This window comes from Oreochromis niloticus, unplaced genomic scaffold (genome assembly GCF_001858045.2).
Source record: "Oreochromis niloticus isolate F11D_XX unplaced genomic scaffold, O_niloticus_UMD_NMBU tig00000004_pilon, whole genome shotgun sequence".
Taxonomy (NCBI): domain Eukaryota; kingdom Metazoa; phylum Chordata; class Actinopteri; order Cichliformes; family Cichlidae; genus Oreochromis; species Oreochromis niloticus.
Window position 1 is genome coordinate 1 of NW_020327025.1, and position 21,092 is coordinate 21,092.

Here is a 21,092-nt window from a genome sequence, read left to right on the forward strand (position 1 = left end):
TTAGGAATTAGAAACCATAAAGCCTCGTGGCTGCTGTATGAATTGGCCAAACCTCTACTCTGAGAGTCACAGACACATTTTGGAAAAGGTTCATGATGGAGGACAGGATGAGGTCTGAAGAGGTCACAGCTCTGGTAACACTTCGATTTAAAATGTCTTAAATGCACCGAGCAAGTGATGAAATCCTTTGATAAAAAACTTGATTGACTGTAAACAAAAAAGCCTGAATCCATGAATGACAGCGAACACATGCAGCTTTCCTCCAGCTCTGCTCTTCAGTCACATTCAGTCTTTCATACCATCATCTGCCATCTTTGAGCTCGAGGTCAGAAACCAAACACAACCAAACATTTCACACAGGTTTCATTCTTCATCTTTAAACAAAGGTTGGCTTTTACACTGAACAGGAAATTCATCCTTCTTTATTCTACTCGCCCACCTTCATGACTCACCTGTTTATATGGTTGCATGTTCCTGAGTCACTGCAGGTTAATAACTAGTGCGTCCCACATGTTTACACAGATATGGGTCGTTGTAAAAAGTTTAATCTCCTTTTTCTCCTCCACCGCCACAAAGGTCGGACAGTCCTACAGAAAATATAACTCCTATATCTGTATACTTCTGCCACAGTTTTCTTTGATAACTGAAGATAATATGCTGTCAGTGCATGTGTGTAAATATAATGCTGACACACAAAGCCATTATTCCACAGGCCGTCAGTTCTGCACATATTTTCGTCAAACTGAGGATACAAAGTGAACATGAGAGTGGAACTGACAATCTTTTTTCCTTATTGACTTTGTATTTAATCCTGAGATAACACTCAGCAATAATAATAAAATACACACGTTCAGTAGCAATCCCAAATCAATATTTTAACTATTAACTTTACAGTCAGTTAACAGTCAGTTAATCCTCTGGGGCTTAGTAGATTCATAGTTCAACTCCTTCATCCTGAGTGGGTGGATGAAACTATCAGCCCACATGTTCAGGTTCTCATAAACATTCCATTACTGGCTGTAAAAAGACTTTAAACTTTATTTAAACCTTGTTTACACAAAGCACAATCTGAAAAATCAGCTGGTATGAGGCCAAAGTAAGTCATAAAGTCTGTTCTTCAGAATCTAACCCACGTCATTTCCACCCATCCTATTAATTAAGATCATGTTAGATTAGATTAGCTTTCTGCACAATGATTCATGAGTGGTTTATTGTGTTTTCCTATTGTGGACAGAAATGTGGACCTATTGCACGTTAATGTGGCCATGTTAAACAGAAGCAATAAAACATTTTGGTTAAAACTGATCTATTCTGTTCATTTCTAGCTCTATGAGAGAAACGAGGATGGATGGAGGACGGTTAGTGAATGAGGAAGTACAGAGCTTTATGAAAGAGGAAGTGAGGACCGCGAAGAAGATGAAGAGCAGAAAGACGGTTAGTCCAGATGACCAACTGTCTGATTATTCAACACAATCTTGGAGAGTGAGAAGATGTCTGAGGAATGGAGATTTCCAAGAACAAGGGTGATGGACACAGATGTAGTTACAACAGAGGGATAAAACTGATGAGCCGTATCATGAAGATACAGGCGAGAGCCTTAGAAGGCAGGCTAAGAAGAGTGAGGATCAGTCAGCAGCAGTTTGGCTTCATGCTGAGAGAGAGCTCTGCAGATGTGATGTTTGCTTTGAGAGTCTTGATGGAAAAGTATAGAGAAGACCAGAAGGAGCTTCACTGTGTGTTTGTGGATCAGAGAAAGCAGATGGTAAGAAAGGAGATGTGGCTCTGCAAGAAGAAGCCAGGAGTGAAAGAAAAGTGTGTGAGGGTGCAGAACATGTGTGAGGACGGAGAGACAGTAGTGAGGTGTGCAGTAGGAATGACAGGTGGGTTCAAGGTGGGGGTGGGATTACATCAGGATCTGAGCTCCTTCTTGTTTGCAGTGATGATGGACAGACTGACAGAGGAGGTCAGGCAGGAGTCTCTGTGGAATCTCATGTTTGCAGACGACACTGTGAGAGTAGAGAGCAGGTGGAAGAGAGCCTGGAGAGGTGGAGGTGTGTGCTGGAGAGATGAGGAATGGAAGTCAGTAAGTGAGACAGAATACATGTGTGAATGAGAGGGAGGCAGGTGTAACAGGGAAGGAACAGAGGCAGTGACTTTGAATACCAGGACACGGTTCTACTTAGCAAGGTCAAGATAACCAGGGTCTCTTTCTGTTATCTGGATTAATTTCACCAAAGATTGTTGATCAGGATAAGATGGCACACAAAGCTGGTTATCAGCTAAGTTGACCCAAAGTCTTTAAGTTTCTGAGCATGAGCGTGTTCATGTGAAAGAGGTGGCGTTCGAAACATCTGACCAATCACAGTCATCATAGCAACAGCAGCTGAATTTACAAAGGAAGGCTAAAATTATAATATTAGAAAAATATGAAAAGGTTAGAAGAAGTAACACAGATGCTGTAGATAAATCAGCAGTGTGAGAGGAACAGCTCTGTGCAGTAGTTTAGTGTCCAAAACACTGTACGAATCTGTGTGAGCGCTTTAAGTGTTTTGGTCAGTAAGACTGAAAATGAACTGTGATATTAATAAACTTTTTGAAGTAAAGAAGAAAACCCGGCAAAAATGTGAATATGTGAATGAACAGGCTGAATCATTGAGACACAAGAAAATCTGAAGGGTTCTAATAAAGTCTTAAAATAAATTTATGTGTCCATTTGTACAAGACGTTTTAGTTTTTATTGTTTTAGATGAAGTTTAATGTTCTGAGCAAACAAAGAATAACTGCAAAAACTGAATTCCAATCTATGTTCAGGTTTAGTGGGTGTAATAAGTGTCAGATTTATGTTACCGCTCACAGAACAACCAGCCAAGAAGTTAAAAATTCATCAAGGAATTGTGTCTAAGAATCTGTATTTATTACTGATGTTCATCAGGGAAACACAAGACTTTAGACCCTCCCACTATCAGCACACAGAGGTACGAGAGATCGTCCAGGAATCGTAACATTATTTTCTGTTTATCTCTAATCTAGAATCTAACCTGCTCCGCTGCAGCTACATCATTCATCATGGTGATTTACCCAATAAGAAGTGAACCTATGCCGTCACACAGAAAACCAAAATGCTGCTTTTTAGCACAGGCCTCCAGGGTCAAACATCCAAAGCACCAGACAGTGCAGGAGACAGGCTGGTGTGACAGAGGAGGAGCCTCTGGACTGGGTGAGATGGAGGCAGAACGACTCCTAAAGAGGGCACCCAGAGGACAAGGAAGACGACTCTAACGACCAGAATAACTTTGTCTCAAACAGCTCATTGACTGTTTGAACAGATGTGAACCACACAGCAGCTTTAACATCCATAAACAACACTAATCAATACAGTTTTAACCTGAAACTCTTGAACTGTTCATAAGTCCATTAAAGTGGGCATACTGGCCCATTGCAAATATTTTTATTCTTGAACATTATTAGAGTTTAAAAAGTTCTTATGTGATCTCATACTGAGCTGTGGTGCAGCCCCTCAGTTCATCCCAGACTGTCTCACACAAACAGGTTTGATGGGTCAGTGGGCGGAGCTTCTGTGCTCAGATAAATCCAAGAGCAGAAAGAAGTGTGAAGTGATTACTGTAGTGTACTCACAGGGATTACTGTACGTACACTGATGTCATCATTTAGTCATTGACCATGTTTAATGAGGACGAGGAGGAGCAGGAACAGCCTCAGTTGTATGTGTGTGTGTGTGGTGTGTGTGTGTGTGTGTGTGTGTGTTCATCATATAGGTCATGTTAGTGTAAAAAGAACCTGCAGCTGTCTTTGACCTTAAAGGCTGCAGATTCCGCGGTGGGAGGGTCCTTTCTCTAACCTTTTTACAGTAATATGCCATCTTTGCTCATTAATCTTTCTTCTGTCCGCGTTTCTGTGTAACTGTCGCTGTTAATCACGTTCAATCTAACAGGCGCTGATGTTGCGACATATCACACCGGAAGTGCAGTTATGGTTTACTACTTTAAGAGAATAGAAACTGTCTGAAGTGTTTTGGAGTGCGTCAGTGCGCTGGGAGGAGGAGTGGCTCCGAGCTCCTTTTTTTAAAGAGATGCTGTAACGTTTGAACGTTTGAGGATTTCTGCAGACATGGAGCTTCTACCACTTCTGTTTCTGAGCTTCTGTTTCCTGACTTTGTCCGGACTGACGTTTGGTGCTGAATCCGGTAATAAACTCATTGATTTATACTGATCATGTGTGCAGGCGCAGTCACGTTTCACAGCAGCGGATGGAGCTTTAACCCTGCTCAGGGCGCTGCGTTAGTGGGTGGATGACTGCAGAGTCTACACCTGTGACATCAGCTTTTAACGCAGCCGCATTTTAGTGTTGAAATAACGAGAGTTAGAGCAGATTAACGTGCAGCATCTTCGACAATGAAACGAAATTATTCTCTTTAGTGTTTATGATCCATTATCAGCCATCCTGACGTCTTTTAACCTGTAAACACATTTCTGCTTTCATTCTGCTGACACGGTGTGACGTTTGTTTGTGACTGAATGCGATTTCTTAATGCATCCAAAGTTTTATGTTATCTCAAAGTGGGTCGACAATAATAAAATGACTCATAGAATAGAGAATAATTAACCACACTCTCACTCTCTCTCTGTGTGTGTGTCTCTCACTCTGTCTCTCTTCCTGTTTCAGAGTTGTAGCTCTTTGGCCCCTGTACTCTTTTTTTCTCACACTCCTTGTTCCTGTCACTGTCTTCTATCACACCTGCAGTCTTCTGCTCCTTGTTACCCACCACAGTATCTGGTTGGTTGTTCAGCAGCTGCTTGTCCGTGTGGAACTGAAGTCCCTCAGAACCACAGCCCTGTTGTTCTCAACCACCATTGGTGGTGTCTCCCATCGGGACATTTGGACTTCCAGTTCAATGCAGCACAGATGTTCTTGTACACCTTCCCAGCTTCTTGGTTGTGGTGCTCACTGTACGCTATCCCAGATGTAAGCTGGGACAGTTTTAAAAAAAATCTTGTGTTGAAAGTCTCCGGGACATTTTTGCACAGTCTGCAGCGTGGATCCTGTAGGCTGTGGTAGACTCCTGCCTCTGTCGATCTGCTGCGTAGATCCTGTTCTGGTTCTAGTATGATCAGAGCCTCTGTGCTGTCCTTTTGCGCAGATCAATGTTCACATCTCTGAGCATCTCCTCTGATATTGTAAGCCTGGGAACTTGTGCTCTCAGTTGGGTGGTTACCTTGAGTTTGGGCACAATCTCCATCTTCAGCTCAGTAGGTGCATCTGTGATTGGAGGCGGCCGGGCATCATCTAGTTCAGATCCACTCCTCCTTTCTTCCAGGGTCGGCTCGTTATCTCCATGCTGCTCACTTTTGATCCCACTGTGTCCTGGACTAGGACAAAAAATTGGCCCTGGCAGTTTTGGCCCAGGTGACCCACCATGATCGGTCACCCAGGTTAAATATGTGCACATAAAGCAATGATAACGCTGAGTAGTGCATGCAAAAAAACAGGGAAATCGAACAGTTAGTCATATAATTACATTATTTTCTGTTTAAAAGATGCATTACTTAGCAGGACTTGGGTAAGTAAAATAGGTCTTTGTGTTTCTCTCCTTCACTTCTACCACAACAATCTGGCCCACCTACAGACAGGGGGTGATGGCAGTTAATGTTGTTAGCTAGTGCTAACCACAGCAGCTATGTGGAACCTCCAGGGTTTGTTAAAAGTGTTGGTCGTACAGCTGGTGACGGTGCAGCGGCCCTGACAGCTAACGTCTCCCTTAACTTGACACATTTGGCTGAATCTGTTTCTATTTTCTTTTTCTGTTTCTCTCTCAGCTTTTCAGCTCCACTTTTATTTTATTTTCTTTGTCCATCTTTATCAAACACATCTTCCACACTAAACTCTGTTCTGCAAGGTGCACCAGTGCACAGAGACGGTGGCCTGAATAATTATATTGACAAGGAAAAGAAAATTGACCCATCGGGCCAGATTACCAGTCCAGCCCTGATCCCACTGAGCTGTGGGCTCTGGATCACCAGTCTCGATAGCAGCTGTTTTCTGCTAATGTTGCGCTGAGTTACTGGATGCTGTCAGTGTGGATGTTGGCTTTTACTCATCCATAGGTCTCTCATGCATAACATATAGTTTTATTATTTTTTTTTAACTCTTTCAGGTCTCTGTTTGTGTTTTAGCCCCAGTTCTCAGAGCGAGTGATTCAATGAGTGAAGAGGCCCCGCAGGATTAATATGACTACGAAGACGAACAGTAGGCTACATTTCCATTTCCTGAGGTTTCTACAGTCAGGGTTAAAACTTTTTGTGGCCCATTAACATGAGGCTGTTACTGACTGCGATGTGCAGGTTCAAACTGGCAGGAAGATTTTTGAGAGCTCAGCTGTTGAAAAGGACACAGACTGGATGTGTTTCAAATCTTTATCAGTGAAACATTTTTGGCCTCACAGTGTTGACACTGTTGCTGGCTGAATTAGTGATATTTCATCACGTGGAAATGAAGAAACCTGCTGCCACACAAACTGCCTTTAACCTCTGATGAGGCACCTGATCCTGGTGAGCTGGTTAGAGGCAGGGTTATATTCACTTTTATCTCTTTATATGAATTTTTTATGCATTTGCCACACTTTAATAGAAATATCATCCCAGAAGAACTGCAAGACCAAAATGCTCATGAGACACTTGAACTGAGAGGCAACATCTTCTACTTTCTGAAACTCTGCTTTGTTTAGCGTGTAGCTAAAAGCCAGTCTACACCTAACCAGCATATGTGGTTCACTGGTGACCTGCTGGATGTTTATGAGTTTAATACATTTCTTGTTATGCCAAATTCTCCTGAGCCCCCAACTGTGTTTGTTTTTCCCCATAAACACAAAAGTATGAAGATCTTTGCATCAAATCAGAAATTAAGAAATTACATTACAATCTTTCCACACAGCTTTGTGGCAACGACAGTAGATTAGATATTTGTCTGTTTGTAGTCACGTTTGAGTGAGAAAGTCAAGTTTTGTCTTCTTCAGAAAATGGATGAGGCCTGCACACAAAGCACAGTGTGTTATGGGGAAGAAGCACTAAAAGCAGGAAGGAGCCAGTCAAAGTGACTATCAAGGATAGTGCCACTCTATTTCACAGTGGATGATGGTACTCTTAACTTAATATTTTGTTACTCAACCACTGGAGACGATGACTGTAATCGAGCGATTTCTCTAACTGTCAATGACACTTCTGCAGCTGTCTACGGTTATACTTTGGCCCAACTCTCAGGAGCAAACTACTCCAAGTGTCTCAGATTTGAAGGTTGCCTTCTGCAGTGTTTCAGCTTGATTCACAGAAATTCAACCAGATTTGGATCAGGGCTCATAGTAAGCAACTTCCATATAGTCCATTGTTTTGTTTTTAGTTATTCCCAAGTCTTTTTAGCTGTGTGTTTTAGATCATTATCCTGTTGAGTGATTGAGACAAAGCTTTCTGACGCAGGACAGAAATTACTGATAGCCATGAGATTTAGTTGTACCTGCGCTGAATTAACATACACTGCGACAAATCCAGTAAATCAGCCCAAGAACCGAGCATCCTATATGTTTCACAGCTGGCAAAGTGTTCTTTTCTTTATATGCTTAATTTTTGTGTCTATGAACATAGAGCTGAGGTAACATACCAGTTTTGTCTCATCTGTCCAAATAACATTCTCCCAGAGGGTTTGTGATTTGTCAATATGCATTTTGACAAATTCCATTCTGGCTTTTTAAAAAAAATTTGCTAGTAACAGTGGTGTCGATGTGAGTCGTCTTCCATTAAGGCAACTTGACACTGATGTACCTTGACCCTGAAGTTCACCTCTAATCTCTTTGGAAGTTCTGGGCTCTTTGGTTGCCATTTTTATGTCCATCTCTTCAGTTTGACAGGGACGCTGGCTATAGCCCTGTGGACCTTCAGCTTCTGCGTAATATGCCCAACTAGCCACAGGAACATCAAACTGCTTGGAGATAGTTTTACTGTATAGCTTTTAATATGCTTGTCAATAACTGCCATTCTCATTGAGATAGTTCTCTCCTTAGCTTTCTGTGGTTCATGTTCAGTGTGGTGCAGGGACAGCAAACACCACAGTGACTACATTTCACTCTTTAAATAAGCAGACTGATTACTAGATACAAGACCTTTGTCATGCTAATTACAAGACACGCTTTAGTTTAATATGTCCCTATCGTCATCTTATTTTGATTTTTTTTAGAGGTCATTTTTGCCCAAGCCAGTTTCATTAGTTTGTTTTTATGAAGGAAGAATGAGCTGAACAAATATGATTTTTAAAAGGTTTGCAGATTATATTGTTGCGACTGTTAAGGCATAACAAAATTCAATGTGGATCCTTTTTAATGTTCACGCTTAATAGAAATCAAGGATGAACTTCCTTCTGATTAGTCACCCTGATTTATGCCTATATTTACTTCTATCCTCATCAGCCTTGGTGGAACTCACTGTTTAATCCATGTTTTTTCTTTCAGCCTCACCTGTGATTGTGAAAGAAGATGATGATGCCATTTTACCCTGCTCTATCGGCACCAATGAGAACATTGAGTCAATGCTGTTTGTCTGGAAGAAGGAAGGAACAGTTCCTCTAAAACAGGTGTTCATGTATGATGACGGCACATATAGCAAAGGTCAAGATGAGGAGTTCAAAGGTCGAGTCTCATATTTTCCAGAACAGCTGAAGCACGGCAACGCTTCCATAAGAATGAAAAAAACTCGTTTGGAGGACAAAGGAAACTATACCTGCAGTTTTCCAATAATGCAGCCAGAAATCAAAATCTTCCACATTGAGCTTGTTGTTGGTGAGTGCTGTTAAAAATCAGCTGATTATTTACAGATGAAACGGTCAGCATGCACATCTGGCAGGGCCTCACCCCTACAGCACACCAGCAGTAATATTTGCAACAATTGGTGAACAAAACTGAGACCTTCCCATGTGCATGCTGATCCTACACCTTTCTACTTATCAAAGAGCTGAGGTGTCCATAGGGTTCAATAAACAACATCAATCTCTGTGAATTAAACTATAAACACTGAATAAATAAATGTTTCTCCCTATATATCAGACACACAACCTTTCAAAGTGTTTTCTGACTGTGTGATTATAACACGTTCCCCACCGCAAATTAGCCTCTTTTATAAATGTCCTAGGACATTTATGAAATCTCTGACTGTGCCTTCATTTTTAGTTTAAGATTATAAAAATGGTTAATACTTGTGGGGTTTTTTTTTCCAGTTTTATTTGACTGCCAAGTAGATGATTACACAGTCACCTCTAACATGTGTGTGTTTGTTTCCTTTCAGAGCCCGTATTAATCTGTTAGAGCCTCTCACAGTCAAGTGCACTTCTGCATGTCTGTAACTACCAGAATAAACTTTTTAATAATTTCCAAACCATAAATAGCTGATACCTGCCTGTTTCATCACCGTGAAGTGAAATCTGTGATATTTAATCTAGTCTGTTAGTTTTACCTTTAGCTCTAACACAGATCATCTGTTTGAGGATTATACAGGAAATGACTGAAGCCTTGATGTTTTTAAGCTTTTACTTCATATGTTGAATACAGTTAATCAGTAGTTTTGCGGGATAGGAGGCTGAAATTTACAGGATATCATCTTCATTTTGTCTACAATAAATGTGCCAGGTTTCATGCTAATATATAGAAGTGGCTCTAAGATATTACAGAGTTTAGTCAAAAGTGCAAAGCAGAGGATCTCTAACAATTTACTTCATAATTCCACAAAAATCCCTCCAAAGTTAACAAATAATAAGGATTCATTCAGTTTTTTACACTTTAAGTGTTCTTAAATGTTAAACTCAAATAAAAAAATCAGTTTTCAAAATAACTAAAGTGAACATTTACGCATTTATTATCTATTAATCAGGTCTTTTTCAATTGATAAAATAATTTTCTGTGGATTGTATTCGTGCCATTGTAACAGCGGGGTTAACTACATTAACTTCCATATATGGTCAGACAGGTGATTTCCACGGCTTCAAACTGAGAGTGTTTTCACTGCGGTGAGTGTCTATTGGACGAGAGCATCTGTCAATCCAACACGCCCGTAGCTAGCATAAAGATGCTCTTCTGTGATTGACTGCATGGATTAACGGTCTTGTGAGTTTGTCGTCTAATGTCGGAGAGAGATGCGGATTGGTTAATTCTGTTCTTTGGCGTTTACAGTTTTCCAAGATACCAAACTTGATTAGTAAACTTATTTTTCAATACTTTAAAGTCAACTTTGTTGTCGCAGTTTTAGAAATTTGCATAGCTCCGATAAAACGTCACGAAAGAATAAATTCACCTTTATCAGGTTATTTTTACTCCCGGTTGAACTCAAACGAGCCGAAGTTAATCTTTGGAGTCTTTTGTTTTTTTTAACGAGTTCATGTTTGTCTTTAAAAATATGTTTTTTGTCCAGTAAACTGTTTTTAATGGTGATGCTACATGCTAGCACTAAAGTTATTAACTATTTCCTACCGTAAATTAAAGTGTTATTGTTTTTATGCCGTAAATCTGTCGCTGAGTTTATGAATCTGCTGAAAAACGAACGTCTGAGCTTTGAAATGACGTATAATATTTCTGTATCAGTGTTTCAGGTCATTATGAAAACATATATAATATGATTATTTATTAATTTTTACATGTTTGCTTGGGTCGCATACAACCTCTGCGTTTCAAAAGGTTAAAGGTCCGAAACGTCCCAGGTGAGTCCTGTTTGTGATTACGTCAGTGATGTTTATGTCGCCGTGTGTAAACGTAAACTTATAGGTAACTGATAGGTAAAGACCAACACCTTTAACTTCTTTTGGATACAACTATAAAACGTATCTACAGATTGTCTTTATAAACATTTTTTTGTGTGTGTTTTATGTAAATATTTACAGATTTTTTGTGCGGTATTACCTCATTCATAATCAATTCGGTAACGAGTTATCCAAGGCGTTGTGTTCGTTGCACATAGCTGTTCTGCCCAATAGAAAACTATCTAGGCTCTTATTAAATATGCTCTGCTTTTCTTTTTCCTCAAAGACAATGTAACCCACATCTGCACTCAAAGTAGCTGAATAGGAAAAACTGGTTAACGGCACTTGTTCTTATGCAATATATTATGTGTTCACAGGTGCAGCTCCAGAGCCTTCTGTCACAAATCTTAACGAATCAAGTGACTGGGCGCTGCTTAAGTGTGATGTAAAGGGTGCTTACCCTGAACCTACAGTGGAGTGGTGGAATAGTAACAATCAAACCATTCCTTCTGAGGAGCCGCAGGTCTCTAAAGAAGGAGAGCACTTTTATGTCACCCTCAAAACTACTGTGAAAAAGACCGACTACTATCGCTGTGTTGCCACACAGAAGGAAATCCACCATCAGATATATACGGAAATCAATGTGCATTTGAACGGTGAGTGGCATTTTAATCATTAAATCATTTAAATAATTATTGCTTTTGGATAGTGTGAATATATGCTTAGGCTGAATGCAAAGAATGATATATGCAAGGAAATAAAAGATTGAATAATCAAATAATAAAGACATGGAGTCAAATGTTTCTCTCAAAATCTTTCTCAGGTGAAAAAAGAATAGATGTGTGATAAAACACCTCAGCAGTCAGATTCACTTGACCTGAAGCAAAACTTTAGTCTGAATTCAACTCATAAATGATTTTTTTTATTTTTTTTATTGAGACTTTTTACAGGTATCATTATGAATGGCTATTATATCAGTGTTACACATGATACACAGTCTGATTACAATCCTATTTTATGTGTTGTAGCAAAGGTTTCAGGCCAGAAATTAAAAAGTAAAATGACATCCTGTAAAAATCTGAGCTCTGTCTCATGAAGGAGTCGTTTTCCTGATAAGAAAACATCAGACTCTTTTTAATAAGCCATGTTGTGGGCCCAAAATCTAGGGCTGAGATGAGCCCAACATATGAAGCGCCAAATTGTTCTCCCAAAGAATATGTAATAATACAAAAATAGCATCAAATAGAAACAGAAAGATAGAAACAAACAAAAGAGAGAGAGTTCTGACAGTTTCTAAACTAATATCAACAAATTAAACAATAAACCCAAAGACAAGAAAGGACTCCCAATCATACTGTATATAAAATATGCACATAGCCACAGTCACCATTGGTTAGTGAAGGGCAGCTGTGATCCGTCAGAGTTTTTGCTGTCACTGTGTTGGTGTTATGAAGCCATTGCACGCTTATAGGCTCGTGATCAAATCATTCTCTGCTTTATCCTAATTTTTTACAATAATGGAATCATAATGTTTAAAATAAAAATAATTTTGTAAAAAGGTCCACCAACCATGGCCACAGCATTCTTGTGGGAGGAACTTTGGTCAGGATATCCATATATCCAAGTCTTGTAATTAAAGTTTTGTGGGGCTGCCATGTTTTCAGGTGGTTCAAATGGTTATGAGGAAAATTACCTAAAATAAATTCACCACTGCTGCATCCCACTGGTGGCACATAGATTCCCCTTTTCCTGATTTTTTTCCTTTTAAAGGACAGAGACCATTCATCACTCGATGGCCTTTCAAAGAGCAGTAGAGCAGAAAGATCCAACATCAATTTAACAATTATTTTGTATTTGATTATTATGCTCTCTATATCTGAATATGAGAGCATAAAAGATAGGTTCACATTACAGTACAGCAGCCAGAGCATAAACAGGAAACAATGAAAAAGCTGTCAGACTTTTACATCAACATTTCAATACCAGCTCTGAACTCCTAGCCTTCTTTACTCTTAAAAGGGTGAAATAGGGCTATGAACCCTAACACACACACACAGTGACTTTTGTGTCATCACCTATATTTAAATATGTTGCACTGATTTGTGCATGGGCTTTGTTCATGGCCATTAATTCTATAACACTACAGATGTTGAATGGACAGATTCATATAGTAATAAGGACTGTATTAAAAATTATATTCCACACACATTACAGACATATCAAATAGAAATATAATAAAAACTTTGTAAATAGATTCAGTTTTGGGTTTATTGGAGCTACTTCATCTGATGCATTTTGGAATTAAATCTCCTTTCATGAATGATCAGATTTTAATTATATTTATTAAAGTGTGGTCAATTTGTGGACTCTGCAGTTTGTGGTCCTGATCTTATACTAAAAATTGACTGTAAATAATTTTGATTCACCTGCAAACTGTCAGCTGAGTGTCTGTTGACAGAAACTGTTTAACATTAGCTCACATCGATCTAACATTAGTGTGATAATGAGCGCATACAGTTAGGTACATAAATATTTGGACAGAGACATCTTTTTCTAATTTGGTTCTGTACATTACCACAATGAATTAATTTTCAAATGGTAAATAGTAAATGGCCTGTATTTGTATAGCGCTTTACTTAGTCCCTATGTACCCCAAAGCGCTTTACACTACATTCAGTCATCCACCCATTCACACACACATTCACACACTGGTGATGGCAAGCTACATTGTAGATATAAAAATTAAATAACTGAAAATACAATGTTCATTTGTAAAACTTGGTGAAAACCTTTTGCTGGCAATGACAACTTGAAGTCTTGAACTCATGAACATCAGTAGATGCTGGGTTTTGTTATTTTTAATGTCCTACAAGGCCTTTACTGTAGCGACTTTCAGTTGCTGTTTGTTTGTGGGCCCTTGTGTCTGAATTTTAGTTTTCAACAAGTGAAATGCTCAGTTGGGTTAAGATCAGGTGACTCACTTAGCCATTGAAGAATATTCCACTTCTTTGCTTTAATAAACTCCTGGGTTGCTTTGGCTGTATGTTTTGGGTCATTGTCCATCTGTATTATGGAGCACCACCCAACTGACTGCATTTAGCTGGATTTGAGCAGACAGTATGTCTCTGAACTCCTCCGAGTTCATTCAGCTGCTTTTGTCCTGCATCACATCATCAATAAACACGAGTGTCCCAGTGTCACTGGCAGCTATGCACGCCCAAGCCATCACACTGCCTCCTGTTTCAGTAAACAGATAAAAAAACAACCTAACTGTAGCTGGAAAGACTAACAGGGAAATAGTACAAGTACACAAGTGTACAAACTCTGTGAAATGGACTGAAGAAAATAATGCACCACAAATAAACAGACTGACCCTCACTGGGGTCTGTAATTTGATATCCTGAAGTCCTCACGTTTAACTTTTTACCAAAAATTAGTTAATGAAATTAGTTACCTTTTGGGGGGCAGGGATAGCTCAGTAGGTAGAGTGGTCGCCGCATGATCGGAATGTCGGGGGTCGAATCCTCTGAACAGCTATCCTGAGGTACCCCTGAGCAAGGTACCGTCCCTACTAATCGGCCGCCTGATTAGTGGCTGCCCACTGCTTCACTGAGTTAAATGCAGAGAGTAATTTTTCTACGGTGATTAATAAAGTATACATTCCTAGTACTGAGGGTTACACTGAGAATGTTTGAAATTGAATATTTGTACTGGGATTTCACTATTAAACAAAATTTGTAAAATTGAAACACAAAAACAAAAGTTAGTGTTGATGGATTAAAAAAGATAAATAAACTTAAAATACTTCTGTGCAGGTATAAAGTATAACTAAAAATAACAGTGGTAAACAGTTAATCTGACTAACCAGTAAACTCTTCACAAACTGCTGTTTCAGATTAGGTGAAGGAGAAGACTCACTTGTAAATTCTGTTACCTGACTTTCCTTCTATCCAAGTCACTCTGTATGTCAGTACACTGTTTAACGGATGTTTCTGTCTTTCAGAACAAACTGTGATTGTTAAAGAAGGTGATGATGCCATTTTATCCTGTTCCCCCAAGACCAAGGAGAGCATTGAATCAAAGCCTTTTAGTTGGACAAAAGAAGGACCAGCTGGCCAAAAGAAGGTTTTCCTGTATGACACCAGCAATAATGACCTAAAAGGTCAAGATAAGCAGTTCAAAGATCGAGTTTCACATTTTCCAGAAGGTCTGAAGCACGGCGACGCCTCCATAACTATCAAAAATACGAAGGTGACTGACACTGGAAAGTACATCTGTAGTTTTCCACATCTGCAGCCACAAAGAAAAGCTGAAATCTTTCTGCTTGTTGGTGAGTGTCATCATAAAACACTGATTATTCTCTGATAAAACTGATCACACATTCAGAACACACATCTGTAGTGATATTTGCAGTATTTGGTTTACAAACCCGAGACACTCAACACCTGAGCAGTGACTTTAACGTCTTTATTTACATCTATGGAAGCAACAGCATAAACAGTGAAAGTCTATGCGAGCGCTCATCAGGCTGATTCTGTTTAGCCTTTTTATTCAATTCTGTAATAACACAGTCATTCTGGGAAAAAATATGTGCGATTTTCCTACACACTACTTTCAAAGCAAGCACTTTAATTACATAGTATATTAGAAGATAATAACAGATAGCATAGAGTCAGAGACAGGCAGAGACAGAGAGAGATATATTTCCTCAGCTTGCCTAAAAAGTTGTTGCATAACTTTAATTTTTCAATCATTTACCTTCTGTTTATGCTACACTCTTATAATATTTACAATTTTGATTTAGGTTTAGTTTGTTTTTGTTATTGTCCACAATGAAAAGAAATTTCCACAATTTGGACTTTTTAGTGCAGAATATTTTGTTAAAGCAATGTAGCAGGAGCAAAACAAAGGTACAATCAAATAATAATAAAAAACAGAATCAAATCACTTGAATCATACTTATAAAATTAGCCTACTCTGAGGTAATGTTGTCTTTGAGGTTAGGGAGGTTAGAGAAAAGAAGGGAGAGAAGCACTTATCTCTGTAGATATAATCAAGTAAGAAAATAGCCAAGTTTAGAATTTGTATTCCAGTCAGAAGCAATCCAAGATGGCAGAAATGAGCAGAGAAAAGGCCAAAAATCATAAATCCAGTGTTGGCATTGGTTGCTCCCCTACTGTTACTTGCTACAATTTCTAAGTGTGGACCCCAGAGCCAAGTCTTCAGATGATGTCTTCTGCTCATTGCAAGAACTAGAGGAAGTAACGACCCGGAATCTTCCTAGGGTTAGGGTTTATACTCATTTGCTAATTTGCATCCCCTTTTCTCTCGCTCTCTCTTTGTCTATAAACATCCAGTCATGGTCGCTGACATATAATCACTCAATGTCCAGCAACATTTTATCTTCTTTCTGACTTTTCACATACAAAAATAAAAACAATTTAAACAGTTTTAAGTTTAAACCTTAAAATCACTTTGATACATTTTCTTCTTCTCCATGTTGTAATTAACATGACTTAACATGATCTATCTATCTATCTAATTAGTTAAACTTATACCTGTTTATGTTCTGATCAGTATCAAGGAATTAAGCATGATTAACTATCAGCAGAATTACATATGAATTATGATTCTGTGTTTAACAATTACAATATACTAATTTCTTATCTTTTCACATTCCTGCAGGCACACACAGACACTAATCTGCCAGGGTCGAAGCTCAATCATGTCTACATACACAAAATACAGACATTTTCCTTACTCAAATTATGTTTCTCATTAATCATATTAATTAGACTTAGACTTGTATGTCTTTGATTAAGAATAAGGATTTTTTTTCATTATCAAAAGCACATAGGTGCACACCATCATAGCACTCTGTATTATTTTTAACATAAAAGACTGGATGTTAAGACCTTTATCCAACCATCTCAGATGTAATGAGAGGTAAGTCTGAGAGTCTCTCTCTATCCCACCTCTCTCAACAAACTTCATCCTCTAAACTGCTCTCAGACTCCATTTTGGTGATACATTAATAAGAGGAGAAATAAGGCATTGTGACATAACAAAGAAACATTTCTGAAAGACTGAAATCACGCAAACACACAGTAAACTTCACACAAAGCCAGTGATGGATTTAGAAAAAGCTAGTGTGACAGGTGGGTCAGGTTTAACTTCACTCTTGAACCTTAAAACCTGATTTTTACTGCACAGTCATGCTGTTTAGTCTGTGAGCACATACTCAACATTAATAGCGCCATCCCACTTTTGATCCTTTCTGAAGTTTTATCCTGGAGGTGGAATCTGATTGATCAAAAGTGGATGAAATGACGACATTCATTTCTTCTGTAGATCACTGTTAACTGTCATACACTTGTTGTTGTTGTTGTATGTTTTCCCATTAAACGTTGTAACCTGTGATCAGTACATGTTTACTGTTATACTGTGAGAGTAACTTTACCTTTTTTGTGTTTCAGATGCCCTGTCGGGGACTGGAATGATTAAAGCTGCTGTTTTTTCTGTTGTTTTTGGAATGATTGGAGTTTTTGTTGCTGTTTAATTTTACTGCAAATCTTTAGGTAAGTTTGAATAATGATGTCACCTAATCTGTGATGTGAGAGAAATACTCCTGTTAGTGTTTCAGTTTCCACACCAAATCCACCTCACACACTAATTTGTTGACCCTCCTTTAAAGACAACTAAACACTGAAGTTCCAAACATATTTTTCAAATCATGTCCTAGATTTTCTCTTTCATTAAATATTATTTTTATTTAATCATAGCGAGTGGACCAATCTCAATTAAACTGCATTGCCTAGCGCACTGACATCTATATGACCTATTCAAATATATATTTAACCGTTCAGCTGAACACAGGTGTGTCACAATATAATGATCCTAGCATATGTATCTGTCTATTTTTTCTATCGTAGCATTTCTTTGGTAGTTATCTTTATTATTTATGTAATGATTTCATTTGAAATAGTGTAATAGTCATTTGAAAATCTACATATTTTCCAGCTGGATTAAATCAGCTCTGTTTCAGGATCCAAATATCAGGGTAATGCTTCAGGTCTAAAACACAAACCAAAAAATGTATAAATGCTGAGAGGAATAATGGAGAAGTTGGTGCTGTTGAACAGGGCTACCTTTGGCTCCGACAGATACTTTATGAAACCTTTATTTATATGGATACAACATTCCATTTTCATCAGGTTGTGTTATAATATAATTTTAACTATGTGTAATAAATGTGCAGAAACAGAGCTGTTAGGAGTGGCTGTCCCTGAAATGACAGAACAGCTGGTGAAAGACAAACCAGGCAGAGCAGAAAAAATGTTTTATTACCCTGATAAATGATGTAAAGAGAATTTTAATATAATTTATACAGTCTGCATAGGATAAAGACAGCTATGATTTAATTTAAGTATTTTCTTTCTGCAATCCCACAGCTGCAAAGTCACAGGAACAGTGTAGAGCATCCAGTTATTATAAAAATCAAAAACCACACAAACGACTCTCTCCACTTCTGAAATTCTCTGCAGTGATCTGAAGCTGTGCAAAAGATGGAAGAAAACCTTCACGTCACAGAGCTCCACTCCACTTTTTCCAGGATGTGAAGATGTACATTGGAGTGTTATTAAGAACGTTTTATTTCCTGCACAGATGTGATGAAACTGTAAAAAATTCAAATTGGTCCCAGAGCTGTTTGATATAAATTGCCTTATTTGTAATTTTTTTGAAATGTAATGTGATGTTAAAGACGATCATAGAATAAGTGATGACAGTAAAACATTAAAGTGACACAAAAGGAAACAAACTATAAGAGAGTGACCTGAGAGGTTGTGTATGAATGAGTGTGGATGAATATCTGCAAGTAAACTGTTAGAACATCAAACATCTGGAGCTAAAATGCATTTAACATTGATTCAGCTGCATTAAACACGAGCACTGATAAAATAGATGCTGAAAAATGATAATAAACTTTTTGTATAATGTGCCTTCTTTAGTATGCATGTGCCTTTGGTATTAGTTTAGATTTTTAAGGCATTAAGCCAGTCTGGGGTGTGCTGCTGCTGATTGATTCTGGAATTTGACTGAAAGTATGTTTATGCTGTTAACTGATGATTTTACATTATTACGTCATTTCAAAAAGTGCTTAAATATTTCTGCAAAAGTCTAAATAAAACAAATGAAAATAAATTATTGTGTCTTTTTTATGTCTTCAAACTTTTATAAAGGAAAACAGAATTTATTAAACTATAGTTTTTTGAGGGTAAGAGAAAATTTGAATGTAGCAGATATTCTATTATTTTAATTTATTACATTTATTTATTGTGTAAAGTTTCTAACATCAGACAATATCTGTTGTCTAGTATTAAAAAAAGAAACCAAAGTGTTTCTACCTGCAGTAGCTGATAGTGTGTTGGGATGATTGTTTCTCTGTCAGGAGTCGGTGACTGTCCTTTAGTGATTTTAAAGTGATGTTTCCTCCTCAGAGGACTTCCACAGTGATGGAGCATCCTCTCCTCCTCGTGTGTCTCTACTCACTTTGTCTGGAGTCACGTTTGGACATGAAAGCAGTAAGAAAACTGACAAGTGACGGACTGAACTGGAATCAGCTGGAACATGTGGAGTCTGGAAACTGCAGTTTATCTGTGGAGGGTGGATGAGGTGGGCATCAGCATTCAGCTCTGTCTGAACCTTCATCACACGGTATGAGCCAGCATGGATCCCAATAAACAGCTCAGATCAATACAGCAGCATTGGCTGAGGTCACACAGACTCCTTCTGGACTCTTACTCTTGCATCAAAGACCTGCACAGTGTCTGAGAGCTTTATTCACCCTGCAGAGAGATTCTACTGTTTCAGAGCAAAGCTGCTTTTTATCAAACCTCCTTATTACTACATCATCATTATTGTCATAATGAAAGGTGCTGGGAAGTTTATGTATAGATCGAATGGGGCAGTGATAATACTGTAAATAACAGATATGTAAACTAACTGCTCTCTGATGTGTCTCAGTGGTGTTTATAAGTTTGATTCATAGATTCATAAGCTCAGTATGAGTGCTGACATTTCTCATTCCTGTGTTTCCCCTTCAGTTCTTCAGTTTGGGAGCAGCTTGTTCGTGCTGTAAATGCATTACTAAGGTAGCCAAATGTTACACATACAGGACAAATAAAAGGAAAATCCACCAAAGTCTTAATTTACTCACTAAATAACAATGTTTTGGATTCTCTCTGCATGATGAACAAGGAACACTATCATTCCAAAAGGTACTCCCTCATTGGGTGTGAAAAAAAAAAAAAAAAAAAAAAAAAGATCTGATGACTGTGAAGGCCAAACAAATGATACGCATTCTAATCCTCATCAAACCCCTCAGTGAGCCTGAAGAACCCGACATAACTCAGGATTTCACATTCACAGTTCTTTATTTGCTTCGACCGGATGTTTGAGACTGTTCCACTTTGCTCCAGCACCGTTTCTGGGATCGTTCACTGCTTTGGCCTTTGCAGTGCTCAGAACTCCAGCTCTCTGCTGCAGCTGCTCTCGTCCTCTCCGGCCTGGCCGCTACTGAAATGAGGAAGGCACGATTGGAAGATGCTCACCAGATGTGAAACTCTGCCTTCCCTAACACCACGCCCTGAACCCACTGCTCCACTCCTCCCTTGCAGCCGTGCCACCACACCATTGTCACCCCGCCACAGAGCCCTGCTGAGCTGTATATGTCCACAAGGTAAAGAGATATCGCATTTCAAGAATATATAACTCCCATCAGGATAGAAACACTGTGAATCTTGAGAAAACCTATTACTTCTTTTAGCTCATTTCTTTTCTTCTGATCAATTCCATTCAGTTTTATTGAATTCAATTTTAATTTTGTTGGATTGAATTTACATTTACATTGGCAAAGAATTTAAAATCAGCTGGTTGTGGTGCGAGTGCACAGGAAATAAACAAACCAAAAACAGAATTGTAACTGTAATGTGATTACTGTATTTAATACAGCAGTGTATCACACTCAGCACTGCTCAGATCAATACTGAAGTATCAGCTGAGATCATGTGATTACAGCCTCGTCAAACAGCTGCTCAGCATCTGAGGGTGTTGTCTCCATCCTGCAGAGAGATGCTGCTGTTTCAGGGCAAAAGTGCTTTCCATCACAGCTCATTAATACTGCAGCATCACCATCATCTCCATCATCAGGGCTGCTGGGAAGTTTATTTATAGATCTTATTTAGTAATGCAATAGATGTGGTTAATAAATCAGATTTAAGATGAGACCTCTTCTGTCATTTCCTTCA

General features: G+C 38.6%; 1 protein-coding gene across 2 annotated transcripts; it reads left to right on the plus strand.

Moving 5' to 3' along the window:
• The first annotated feature begins 3,887 nt into the window (after nucleotides 1-3,887).
• Nucleotides 3,888-18,842, plus strand: LOC109194264 (CD276 antigen). Of its 2 annotated transcripts, none has more exons than XM_019353766.2 (6): nucleotides 3,888-4,204; nucleotides 8,513-8,839; nucleotides 11,163-11,441; nucleotides 14,789-15,115; nucleotides 17,262-17,363; nucleotides 18,330-18,842. In XM_019353766.2, exons 1-5 carry the CDS (start codon nucleotides 4,129-4,131, stop codon nucleotides 17,342-17,344), a joined length of 1,092 nt encoding a protein of 363 aa, XP_019209311.1. In that variant the 5' UTR covers nucleotides 3,888-4,128; the 3' UTR covers nucleotides 17,345-17,363; nucleotides 18,330-18,842. The 2 variants fall into 2 exon arrangements, with proteins under 2 accessions (XP_019209311.1, XP_005456498.1); XM_005456441.4 differs by having other exon boundaries at nucleotides 3,891-4,204; nucleotides 18,237-18,796.
• The last annotated feature ends 2,250 nt before the right edge of the window (nucleotides 18,843-21,092 follow it).